The 12731-nt window shown below is 40.6% G+C and overlaps 1 protein-coding gene across 4 annotated transcripts in view; it reads right to left on the bottom strand.

Annotated features, from left to right (window-relative positions):
- gng12b (guanine nucleotide binding protein (G protein), gamma 12b) overlaps positions 1 to 12731 on the bottom strand; it is a 30641-nt gene that overhangs the window by 2182 nt on the left and 15728 nt on the right. For all 4 annotated transcript variants that reach the window (XM_046391895.1, XM_046391898.1, XM_046391897.1 and 1 more), the window contains one exon: positions 42 to 162. In XM_046391895.1, the coding sequence (XP_046247851.1) occupies positions 42 to 162 (121 nt within the window). The remainder of the gene's footprint in view (positions 1 to 41; positions 163 to 12731) is intronic.

Genomic DNA, 12731 nt, shown 5'->3' with positions numbered 1-12731 from the left:
AACACTCAGAGTGGAATGAATGACTGTGAATACAAAGGTACCTTTATCCTCTCAATGCCAGCTTCTATCCTTAGCTGCTGCACTGTCCGCTTCGCCTGAGCTATACTACTGGAGCTCTGCATTTTTGATGACATTGCAGTCTCTGGACAGCTGCGCTCAATCCTGGAGTAGGGAAAAAAATGGTTCTTACTTACTTACATTAATCAGGGATATAGTGATGCACTTAGTATTTGCATAAACAAAACCAGCACTAAGAGCTTTGACACACAAAGGTTGCTAATACTGCTGAGGTTATCACTGTCAATATGTGGTCAACAAAATCATTTTATCCTATCAACAACTAAGATAGTTTACTTAGTTTACCTGAATATGATTTTGATTTCACATTAATAACTAGTAACTTTATTCAAACATCAAGATTTTGAAGTTTTTAATCTAACTTGAAAGCTGTGTGGAATTCATTTCATTCAACATGTCCTTTGTAAAAACTCTGCCAAGGTCATTGGTACATATCAGATAATAAATGTTAACAAATTAATGGAACACGTCATGCAGTAATATGTTCTCTAGGTCTATAAAAGAAGAGTTTTAATAAGGCAGTATATCTACCATTAAGTCAGAGTGAGAGTATAAAATTTGTTAAAAATAAACCTTAACACACTACTTGACTGGGTTTCAGTAGATCCAGGGGCACAAAAAATTGTCTCATCAGCATACAATTGATAAAGTTAAAGTACTGATTGGTAGGAGTAATGTTATTTATGTAGAATGTAAATAATTATGGGTCCAGGGATAGACCCCTGAGGCACCCCATAACTGAGAGGAAGGAAGGGAAGGAAGGAAGCTTGATTTTACACCACCAGCCACAACAGTCGTCCTGTGAAGTTAGCCAACTGAATGTGACATCATATAAAATCTATAGCTAAATCTATTTGTTTTTTGCAACCACTGGCAAGAAAGCAAATAGCTATGGCTATAATGAGTTGATAAGACAATGCAGTTGTGAGCTAGCTCAAGATTCTAGGAGAATAAGATATTCCCATTAAGCAAAGCTCCAATACTTGGATGTAGCTGATCGCTGACATCAATGCCCTTACGCAATGGCACTTTTATGATTAATATTTCCATGTATATATCAAACTTAAATCTATAACAAAACTCTAACATCCTCCTAGCATCTCTGTGAGGCACTTGACCTGAAGACTAAGCTCAGCATAATGAAATAATCACAATAACAATTCTAACATGTTTAGCAGATGATGTTTGTCACTGTCACTCAGCTAAATGTGTTAATTAGCACTGAGGAAAGAGTACAGCTGAGGCTGATGTCTGTATGTTTAGTTTAAGTATTTGGTCATAAACCAAAGTATTCACTGGACTGGTCACATAACACCGATGCCCTGTACAAGAAGGGCCAAAGTCGCCTCCACCTTCTGAGGAGACTGAGGTCCTTTGGAGTGTGCAGGTCTCTCCTAAGGACTTTTTATCTGTGGTAGCCTCTGCTGTTCACTACGCTGTGGTCTGTTGGGGACCGGGACAGAAAGAGACTAAATAAGCTGGTTAGGAGGGCCAGCTCTGTCCTGGGCTGCCCATTGGAGCAGGTGGGTGAGAGATGGATGGTAGCCAAGCTCTCACCCTCTGCATCAGACAGTGGAGGCTCTGAACAGCTCCTTCAGCAGCAGACTGCTACACCCTCAGTGTAGGAAGGAGCTACAGCAGGTCCTTCATTCCCACTCCTGTTAGACTGTATAATTCAATGGTCTAGTCCTCTTTTCCTCCCTTATGAGGACTTGTATATACAGTGGCTTGCGAAACTATTTGGCCCCCTTGAACTTTGTGACCTTTTTCCACATTTCAGGCTTCAAACATAAAGATATAAAACTGTAATTTCTTGTGAAGAATCAACAACAAGTGGGACACAATCATGAAGTGGAACACACTTTATTGGATATTTTAAACTTTTTTAACAAATAAAAAAACGAAAAATTGGGCGTGCAAAATTATTCAGCCCCTTTACTTTCAGTGCAGCAAACTCTGTCCAGAAGTTCAGTGAGGATCTCTGAATGATTCAATGTTGACCTAAATGACTAACGATGATAAATGGAATCCGCCTGTGTGTAATCAAGTCTCTGTATAAATGCACCTGCACTGTGAAAGTCTCAGAGGTCTGTTTAAAGCGCAGAGAGCATCATGAAGAACAAGGAACACACCAGGCAGGTCCGAGATACTGTTGTGGAGAAGTTTAAAGCTGGATTTGGATACAAAAAGATTTCCCAAGCTTTAAACATCCCAAGGAGCACTGTGCAAGCAATAATATTGAAATGGAAGGAGTATCAGACCACTGCAAATCTACCAAGATCTGGCCGTCCCCCTAAACTTTCAGCTCATACAAGGAGAAGACTGATCAGAGATGCAGCCAAGAGGCCCATGATCACTCTGGATGAACTGCAGAGGTCTACAGCTGAGGTGGGAGAATCTGTCCATAGGACAACAATCAGTCGTATACTGCACAAATCTGGCCTTTATGGAAGAGTGGCAAGAAGGAAGCCATTTCTTAAAGATATCCATAAAAAGTGTCGTTTAAAGTTTGCCACAAGCCACCTGGGAGACACACCAAACATGTGGAAGAAGGTGCTCTGGTCAGATGAGACCAAAATCGAACTTTTTGGCAACAATGCAAGAAGTTATGTTTGGCGTAAAAGCAGCACAGCTCATCACCCTCAACACACCATCCCCACTGTCAAACATGGTGGTGGCAGCATCATGGTTTGGGCCTGCTTTTCTTCAGCAGGGACAGGGAAGATGGTTAAAATTGATGGGAAGATGGATGGAGCCAAATACAGGACCATTCTGGAAGAAAACCTGATGGAGTCCGCAAAAGACCTGAGACTGGGACGGAGATTTGTCTTCCAACAAGACAATGATCCAAAACATAAAGCAAAAGCTACAATGGAATGGTTCACCAAAAAACATATCAAGGTGTTAGAATGGCCAAGTCAAAGTCCAGACCTCAATCCAATTGAGAATCTGTGGAAAGAACTGAAAACTGCTGTTCACAAACGCTCTCCATCCAACCTCACTGAGCTCGAGCTGTTTTGCAAGGAGGAATGGGCACAAATATCAGTTTCTCGATGTGCAAAACTGATAGAGACATACCCCAAGCGACTTGCAGCTGTAATCGCAGCAAAAGGTGGCGCTACAAAGTATTAACTCAATGGGGCTGAATGATTTTGCACACCCAATTTTTCATTTTTTATTTGTTAAAAAAGTTAAAAATATCCAATAAATTTTGTTCCACTTCATGATTGTGTCCCACTTGTTGTTGTTTCTTCACAAAAAATTACAATTTTATATCTTTATGTTTGAAGCCTGAAATGTGTCAAAAGGTCACAAAGTTCAAGGGGGCCAAATAGTTTCACAAGCCACTGTAGCTGTATATTGCACTGTGTTTACTGTACTGGTAAATTGTTAATTTATTACCTCTATAATTTTTTTTGTAATTGTTTTTGCACACTTTTTGCTTTTTGCACTCTTTTCTGTTCTTGTGAGCTGCCACGACAAGTGAATTTCCCCACAGTGGGATCAATAAAGATCTTCTATCCAGTTGAATGGCTAATAAAAATATAGATAATGAAAAAAATAATCAGAGCTGCTTTTTAAGTTGCAGCACTTTGTTTAATGAATGAACAGCATTGCACAACATTGCAGAAATTATAAGAAGTGAAGTTACTGCACAAATGTCTGATGTCCATGGCTGTGCAACTTACCAGAAGTGACAGTTGACTTAATCTGGAATTGACTCAATGTGCGTAAAAGCTGTGGCCCAACCTAACGGACTCCTGTTTCACAATTCCCACTTCCAGGATACAATGGTTTGCTTTAACCAGCTCATTACGTCACTCCCTGAACTACTGGGAGGAGAGCCTGCACAGTTGCAATTAATTCTCTGCACAAACATAAGTTCCTAGAAGAATCAGGAACAGTTTCTCATGCAACAAGAACACCATGTCTTAAAGTCACAGTAGAACACAGTAAATGTGCTGTTAAGCAATAAAAACATTTTCTCTATGTGCCCAACAATTGTTCAGCATTGATAACTTGCACTCCTTGTTCCTTGAACAAATAGAGAAAACACACTAGAAAGTGACTCAGTGAGACTGACAAAAATACGCTTTGACATGTGGTGTGGCTAATGTTTGCTCTGTGCTTTGGTGCAGGATATTACAGAGGAGGGGGACACACTGAAACGGAAGGGAGATGAAACATGGACTACAGAACTGACTACAGAAGTGAGACAAGACCATGCATCTCTTTAATCCCCCCACACACTCCCTTCCGCTTCCTCTACAGGAAGCAGTATCACCAGTAACTCTCTAAAGTATAAATGATAAAATATGGGGTGGAGGTTTTAAAAATAGAATCTACACACACAGGCCAGCAACCAAGGAAACAGGAAACATTGCTTCTGAGGGACTATTTGAAGCTTACAAGCAGCTTTCATAGTTTTTGCTTTCTTGACATGTGCACTCATTGTTTCAGGGAAATTCACACTTAGCACTTGTGGCTCTCTTGTCAACACAGCTTTTTAACTTTTTAAGCCTTCAGCTGCACTGGCCAAGCTTGAGTGGACACAGGAACAGGCAGAGGTGTGTCACTCACGCCCCAGCGTCTGCAGGGATGCTGTGCGACGCCAGCAGCTCCTGCAGAGCTCTTTAAGTTTGGAAGGCGGCACTAGAGGCGTAATGAGCTGTAAAAGAAGCTGAGTTTTTGTTCTCTTTTACTGCTACATTATTGTGTCTGCTGTTGGGCCATTGCCTTTAAAGTGGCACTAATGCAGACTAGTAACTTGACATCAACTTGATCATAGTTGATACACAGACTACTGTAATATTTTGAAAGATATTTAAAGATAAGGTCACAGTTATAGTTGTCAAGTAGATTTTCCAGAAGCAATGCTTAAGATTCTTTTTTATTAAATTTCACTCAACAAGGTCTAAAGTTTTTTGGTTTTTTTTAAAATATTAAACTCTTCTTCTCCATCTTGTCACATTAGTTTGCTCCCACACTGTGCAATCACAATGTAATGTGAGCAAAGGAATGTGCATTCATCTATACACATTTCTTCAGTATAAGCTTATGTTGCACCTTTTACTATAACATAAATGAATAAATGAGTGAGACGGATAAGCAAAAAAAGCTGATCAGTGAAATAAAGCTGCCGCAGCATATTCCACCAGTAGTCTGTGGAGACTCTTCCCCGCAGACCAGACATGCCAGATGTGGCATGTCGTCTGCAGCAGTCAGTGTAGCAGAGGTGAACGAGTTTAGAACACACACTTGCATCAGAATTGGTACATCCCCGTGGTGTGGGCACACACAGACTCTGCTGTGCAGCTCTTCTTAAGAAGCTGTCTGATCCAGTGAGGTCTGAAGCCTCAAATGTGCTGAATTTCAAGTAATCCTCTGTCTCAGGGAAATGTGTTGGCCAGCTTCACAGCAACCCTGCTGGTTTTAAGGAATTATAACATTCTTTCTGACTATATCTACTTTTAATGGGCCTCATCAGTGCAAATTTTGTGCTCCTGACAATTTTTGTCATCTCTTCAGGTGTCCTTTAGCAGTACTTGAGCACACAGCCAAGCAGTATGCAGAATGTCTCAGAATATCTCCCAAGTCCCTTTGCCATAGCTAGTTTTGACAGCTCTCAATATGTTCACTCCAATAATGTTGATGGTGCACAAAATAATCACAAATAACTGAGATTGAGATGAAGAGACAATCTCATATCTGTATGCTAACCTACAGCCAGTAGCTGGTTAGCTTAGCTGACTACAAAGATCACAAGCAGCTAGCATAGCCCTGTCCAAAGGTTTAAAAAAATCTGCCTACCAGCAGCTCTGAAGCTCACTAATTAACACATTTTAACTCATTTGTTAAATCACTGCAAAACCAAAACTGTAAAAACCCAACAAAATGGTTGTGGTTTATGGGACGTTAGACGCCATATGAGATGTTTTCCCCTGTTTCCACTCTGAAAAGCTAAGCTAACCTATGAATGTTATCAATTTTCTCATTTTTTAACCAAGTCTCAGCAAGAGAGCAAAAAATCGTAACATATCCTAAGATTTTCATGTTTAATAAGCAAAAACTATTACTACAACATGATCAATTCTTTCTGCTGGGAACACCAGTGATATGCTAAATCTTCAGCTTCATAAGGAAAACACTGAATATATTTTAAGCCATTGCCTAATTGCCATATCATCTAAATTTGAAATCAAGATTTCAGTCAAGTTCCAGTGCAACAAGCACAAACAAGCAGGGAAAATTTGTCACAGCAGGGTCTGTAATTCCTTATTTGTGGACCAAGCCCTTAAAATCCTTCTGGCCAAAAGAATGTATGCAATGCCTTCAGCTGTGGTGTGCCTGTCTGCATCCAGCATGTGTACTTCTGTGTGGTAAATGTAAACATGTGGCACACTAAAAGCATTGATAAAACACATTTGAAGTGATTTCTTTGATGTGGCTGAGGGACTTTACACAGGTGGGCTCCCACACTGCCAACAGAGAGGATCTGCAGAAAATACAACATTGAGATTTGCCTTCTGCACGGTGCTTGGATCTGCTGCCCGAACAAATAATAACTTAATGACACCAGATTCAACTTGACAGCATCTGACATTTTTAATTCTCAAAAGTGTCATCACTTAATAGGCAAATAGTCTTCAAAGTCCACTTACTAGCATTTTCTGGAGCTTACAACAGTATCGCATAGTCTCATCAACAGACGGTCATGATCTAAGTACGTTGTCAATCATTTTCTTTCAAATGACTAATCGATTAATCAGCACATTCAGAACTACCTATTACATTTACTGCAATAAAGTAAAAGTTGAAGGACACTGAACTGACATCAATTAACGGATTAATCTGATCCACAGAAAATTCATCGACAAAGAGTTCAGCACAAATGCCAAACTCTGCCTCTAGTTTCTCAAATTTGCTACTATTCTTAGTTTTATACTATTTCAAATTAAATATTGTTCAAGCAAAACAAAAAACATCTTACTAAATGATCTATCCTATTTAGTTTTTATTGACTATTTTTTTACATTTTATTGAGAATTTTTCATTGTTTGTTTTAAACCTGTTTGAGTCGAGCAAACTAAACACAATTAAATATTTCCTTAACATTTACTGGTGTTTTTACTTTGTCACTAATAATAACTATATATGATAATATAGTAAACTAACAACACTTTGATCAGTGATTGGCATTGGACAATACGGCGTCCAGCGATCATCAATCGGCACCAAAACTCCTGATCATATCACCTGAAAAGCTATTTCTAAGCATACATATGAGCCTGTGAGTAAACGTTCAAAAAAATCCGAACCCATAAATCCATTCAACTGTTTCCATTATGTGTTATATCTGATAAATCTCCTCACCAATAAAAACCAACATGATCTTCAATAACTCCTTGCATTTACTACATGTATTGTGATAGAAGACAATAGAAACAAACCAAGGCATAGTTAGCGTACAGATTACAGAGGTGTTATACGGTGTCTGATAAACAGAAGGCAGACAGAACGCTGCAGCCTCAGTGATTAGCTATCAGCTGTCCACTTCCAAAAATGTTGGGCTGTGGGACACTGAGCAACTCCATTATCTGTCCGCTGCACAGCTAAACTGCCTGGCAACAACACCGGCAGGCTGCACCGTCCGCTTCTGGACCAGGATCTGTGGCTGCCTCTACAATAAGCTCCGAGGCTTAGGCACATTTGAGAGGCACGGTGACAATGCAGACAGGCTATCAGTATTGTGCCACGCTCACAATTGCTGTGTGGCATTGTGTAGAACAGAGGCACCGGGACAGGAGTTCAGAGCTTTTACAAGTTTAACTGCACCCTCATGAGCGCTAATCTCAGACAGCCTGATGCTATCTGGGAGCCAGATTGTCCAGTCAGGCGTGCAGGGTAAAGAGACAGAGGCCTCCCAGAGAGACACAAACACAGGGTGTTGAGTTTTGATGGAGACAAACCGTATGACTAACGCTATAACATTCCAATCTACGCAGGAACATCATTGATTAGCTTTCATGTTGACATACTTTTACAGGCGTCATGGGTGCTGTCCAAAATACTTTGAAGACCTGCTATGTGAAGTCAGCCGACATGAAAAGAATCACAGAAGGTGTAAGTGTTTACAGTTCAGACCAGAACAGCAGATGAGGGTTCCAAGCCGCTGAGTCACAGGCAGTGAGTTTCTCTCTCCACTGTACACCTTTCACCTGAGCTCTGTAGCAGCATGCAACACATTTGCCCAGGGTGAGGTCATCTGCAGGACAACAGATTCCCACTGCAGTATCTGTCCTTTCTTCCAACATGGGCCCCATGTACAAAACTGGTTCTTTTGAGTGTGTGTGGCCGGTCAGACAGCCTGCAGATTGACAGAGGCTGTTAAAAACTTCAAAGCTTTGAGCAGTGTGCTTCTGATTGCCTGAGAAATAAGTTCATCTATAGCCCTTCATGCACACCCAGTGAGGTACAGTGAATAACATCCATGGATTAGGGGACTCTTTGAAGTTCTGGTAACTTGGAAGTCAGTGGACGACAATCACATATAAAACCCTGAACCAGGTGCTGCTCTCTTCTTCTACCCATTATCACCTCATACATGTGCTCACAGTTTCTTCCCTGCTACGTTTAAAAAAAAAAACCCAAAAAAAAAAAAAAACCTGTAGATTTGGCTTTGATTTGACAGATGAGGAAGAGAAAATAAAAGCTGACACAAAGTGGAACTAAATGTGGAGGGCCAGACGCAAAGCTCTGTGTCACCAGCTCCTTCTGTTAATAAAGAAATGCTGTCACTCAGAAGAATGTGATTGATCATGCAAACCTGTTGCTTACCAAAGACTCACTTACAGATGCTGTTATGTTTTTAACCATGCTACATGCTCTGCATCAGTAAGGTAATGTTAGTCTGTTGGTCTAATTGTCTACTACTTTGCTCCGGAATGAAATATCAATATTAGGAGGAATATAATGAAATATTGTACTGACATACATGGTCCCCAGGGTGTGGATCCCCTGATGTTCCCCTACATTTTTGTCTATCGTCAGCAGCAGGTCAAATTTCTCAACATCTACTAGATGAATTGGCACAGACAGGGACAGACAGCCATGGCTTCTTTAGGGCCCGGTCAGACAGACCACAGTTTCAACAGTCAGTGGCGTCTTTTTCCAGTTGTTTGGTTTTGCATGCTGCTAATACACCCTTGAAAAAACTTCAACTCAGAGCTGAAAAGCACCTCTTTTCTATCCAGATGGGTGAATTGAGAAGTGGGTCTTATGTGGTGGTGACAACAAAGTTTGCAGTTGCAGAGAAACAATAATTATGCAGGAGAAACTAGTGCTGGCTCTCTCTGGATAACTGGAGCTGTCTGACTTTACTAAATGTAATTACCACAATTTGAACAAGAAACAGCACGTGCGGAGGCAAGTCAGTGTGTGCCTTGAGATTTTGGTTGTTCTGTTTTGCTTTACTTAGCAACAATAACAAAAAAAAAATGGCACAAACAAACAAAAAAACAAATAGAAACACCACACACTCTTCTTTTTCTAAGACACAAAGGCAGTATGGTGCGCCACATATTTTGTAACCTGCAAAAAGGACTTACCATGGTTGTGATGATGAAGTAGTATGTCACAAGCAAACTACATGCAACAGTATGCACTTCTTAAGAGCAGCTGCAGTACATACTGTACTAAAAGTAAAAAGAAAAACTATGCAATTTGGAACACAGCTTTAATAACGGGTCACCTCATCAATTTTTATCCTGCACCATCATCACATCAAACTGAAAAGTTTGATGTGATGTTTTAAATGGATGTTTTCATTAACAAGGTTGTGCATTCATTATAGGTGAACAATTTCACTTTTTCTACCTCTTTATTCAAAAGCAGGGGTCTGCAGCATTGTTTGTCTTTTTTCCAGACTCTACTATCTTCACTTAGATTGGGAATACTTAATAACTATACTGTCATCACGACTAATCTTCGGAACAGAAACTGTCTCGGCTCCAGTGGAACGGCACAAACAGCTCCAAAAAGAGCCCTCAGGGCACAGCTGAGTCTAACAGCTAATGAGCCCTTAGTCAACCCTGTCTGCTCCCTGATACGACACTGTGGGAGCCATCATGCCGCCTGTCTTTGCCTTATCTTGCTGTACACAGTCACTCCCAGACAATAGAGCCATACAGAGCGGCTCCACGAGCAGACAGCATGAGAACTTCTTTTGTGATTTGGTGTCAAAGTCACAAACTTGATGGATACTACATTGTGCCCTACCTCAGTGAGTGAGTGCATGTTACAATGTGTGCATCTGTGACTGTGAATGATTTGTGTGTAAGGTGGGCCAGGCTGCTATTTCCTGCTGAGTGGGAGACATGAAAGCAGTGAGATTTTTATGCAGTCGATATCTCTGCACAAATGCACCAAGCTGTCTCCACCCAATCATGGGAGAAAAACTCCCACAACCAACAAAAAAGAAAAAAAAAGAAAAAAAATAATAAAAAAGGTCCGCTCTCATCAGTTGACTGCATTTGTTGAAATCCCCCAAGGAGGGAAAAGTGAGCAGGGAGAGAAAAAAAAAAAATCCCACTCTCTCCCACCAACACTTCCTGGAGCCTGGGGCAGTCCTGGATCTGCATGGGTCTCCCCGACAACTGAGCTTTGTCTAGACAGAAACCACCGCTCCGCTCACCGGATAGGAATTCAGTAAACCCACAGCCCCTCATTCTCACACCACCTTTAGGCTGCTGCGCTCACATGGCACCGAACAACCAAGTCACAGCTCTCATTGTTACATTAATCCAGCATTTACACTCCAACTAAATGCACCACCCCATGATTCACATAAATAACAGAAATGGGTGCATTTTGCAGAACAAGGTGCACTCTGTGCATGAAATTCACGCCTTGTACTTGTAACTACGAGGGCTGCATTCCTCTCATTCCACCTTTAACTGCAGCACACGCTAATCATGTTCTGCTTGCTTCACATCAAGTTTCCAAACCAGTAATATGGGATGCAAACAGTTCTTTGCAGAGGGCGCAGAGAACTGAATGACATGTCAGTCCATGAGGTCGACACACTTTCTTGACACGGTCTGTTGCTTAAGGATAAACATCAGAAACCCCTCCTTCCCAGACTTATCGTTACACATAAAACTGACATTTTCAGCCTGTTCCTCCAAGGTTACTAACACCTCTCACCTTTTCCCCACTTTCCTACACTCACATGTCTAACTAACAGACACGCCCACCAACACACACATGCACACACTCATCATTTTGCACGCATGTTTTTGTCTTTTTGTGCACCTTTTTTTATTGATTCTGTTTCAAGGAAAGGTTTATACAGCATGGTGCTGACTACTGGGTCCTAGGCATAAAGTTTTCCTACAAATAATATTACTTATGTTCAAATTTATATTCAAACAATTCTTACAGCACTGTTGCCCAAGAAAGATTCAGAAACAATCACCATTTCACAGATTTCATTTTAGCAAGCAAAACATTTGTATAGTAGTTGATTATTTCTATGCAGGGATGTAGCAAATACTTAGCTACAGGGCTGTCGCAAAGTATCAGTGTCGCTGATGTCAGTATCAGTGACACTAAGGTAACCAGATGTCTCGAACATTCAGGACAATCCTATATTAGGATATCCCAAAATTCCGAATCGTCTTGTTTGACCCAAAAATTGTTTTGATGAGTTATGACCTAACAAAACATATAATGTATAAAATATTCAATGTTTTCCCAAGAATTATCAGGCCTGGGAACTGAACTCCAAACCATTATTTTTCACTGCCAAAAATACCACTATATCTCCATTAATTCCTAAATTTGGAGATTTTACTTTGAAACTATGAGTTTTCTGCTTCTTTCTCTTTCCACTCTGCATCCTCTCCATTGAGTTTACATCATCTTTAGCTAAACTCCATGCAGCACATTATCTCAGCTCTCATTCTCTATATTTTATCATGCTGCACTGTGTGCTCAAAGTTAAGTGTATTTATTTTCCCTGTGATGCACGTAAACACTTGTTTCAATAATTAGCTTGGTCAGAAATTAACCTTACTAAAAGTTAAGCTGAAGGGGATAGCTTGCGGAGGAGAGACATAAGCAGACATAGTTGCTCAAGTTGATGATATCAACCATCCAACAATGAGAAATGCATTCCAGTTTCAGAAAAATAGCGGCTGGTCATGCAAAAAACTGGCATCCTGCAAGTCTCTAATATAGCAAATAATGTTTCAAAAAGCTAAATAGATGAAAAAGTATCTGAACAGCTATGAAAGGTTGGTCATAACAAGTCATCACAGATTACATGAAGAATGCAAATCCTGCATGCACAGAATAAGAGACTGAACAGAGAAAAAAGTGGTCTTGTGGTTTTTACAGTTAAAGAGGCTGATTTAATCAGCAGATACCCAGCACTGAGGGAAGGTGTTGGTAGATGATTGGGAAGCTTCCTCAATGCTGCCACCTGACTGTTATCATGACGAACAAAAGACAAAGTGAGAGAGAGAGAATAACGGGAGTGCTGGGAAAAAAACACAGCCTTCTGACCTCAGTAACAGTAGCAACTCCCCACCCCCCACCCCTTCTCCTTCCTGTGAACTTTGGAGCACCCCAGAGCTGAGTGAGCAGTAAAC

The sequence above is a fragment of the Scatophagus argus genome, chromosome 6, assembly GCF_020382885.2.
Source record: "Scatophagus argus isolate fScaArg1 chromosome 6, fScaArg1.pri, whole genome shotgun sequence".
Lineage (NCBI taxonomy): Eukaryota > Metazoa > Chordata > Actinopteri > Scatophagidae > Scatophagus > Scatophagus argus.
This window is presented reverse-complemented; position numbering and strand designations above follow the sequence as displayed.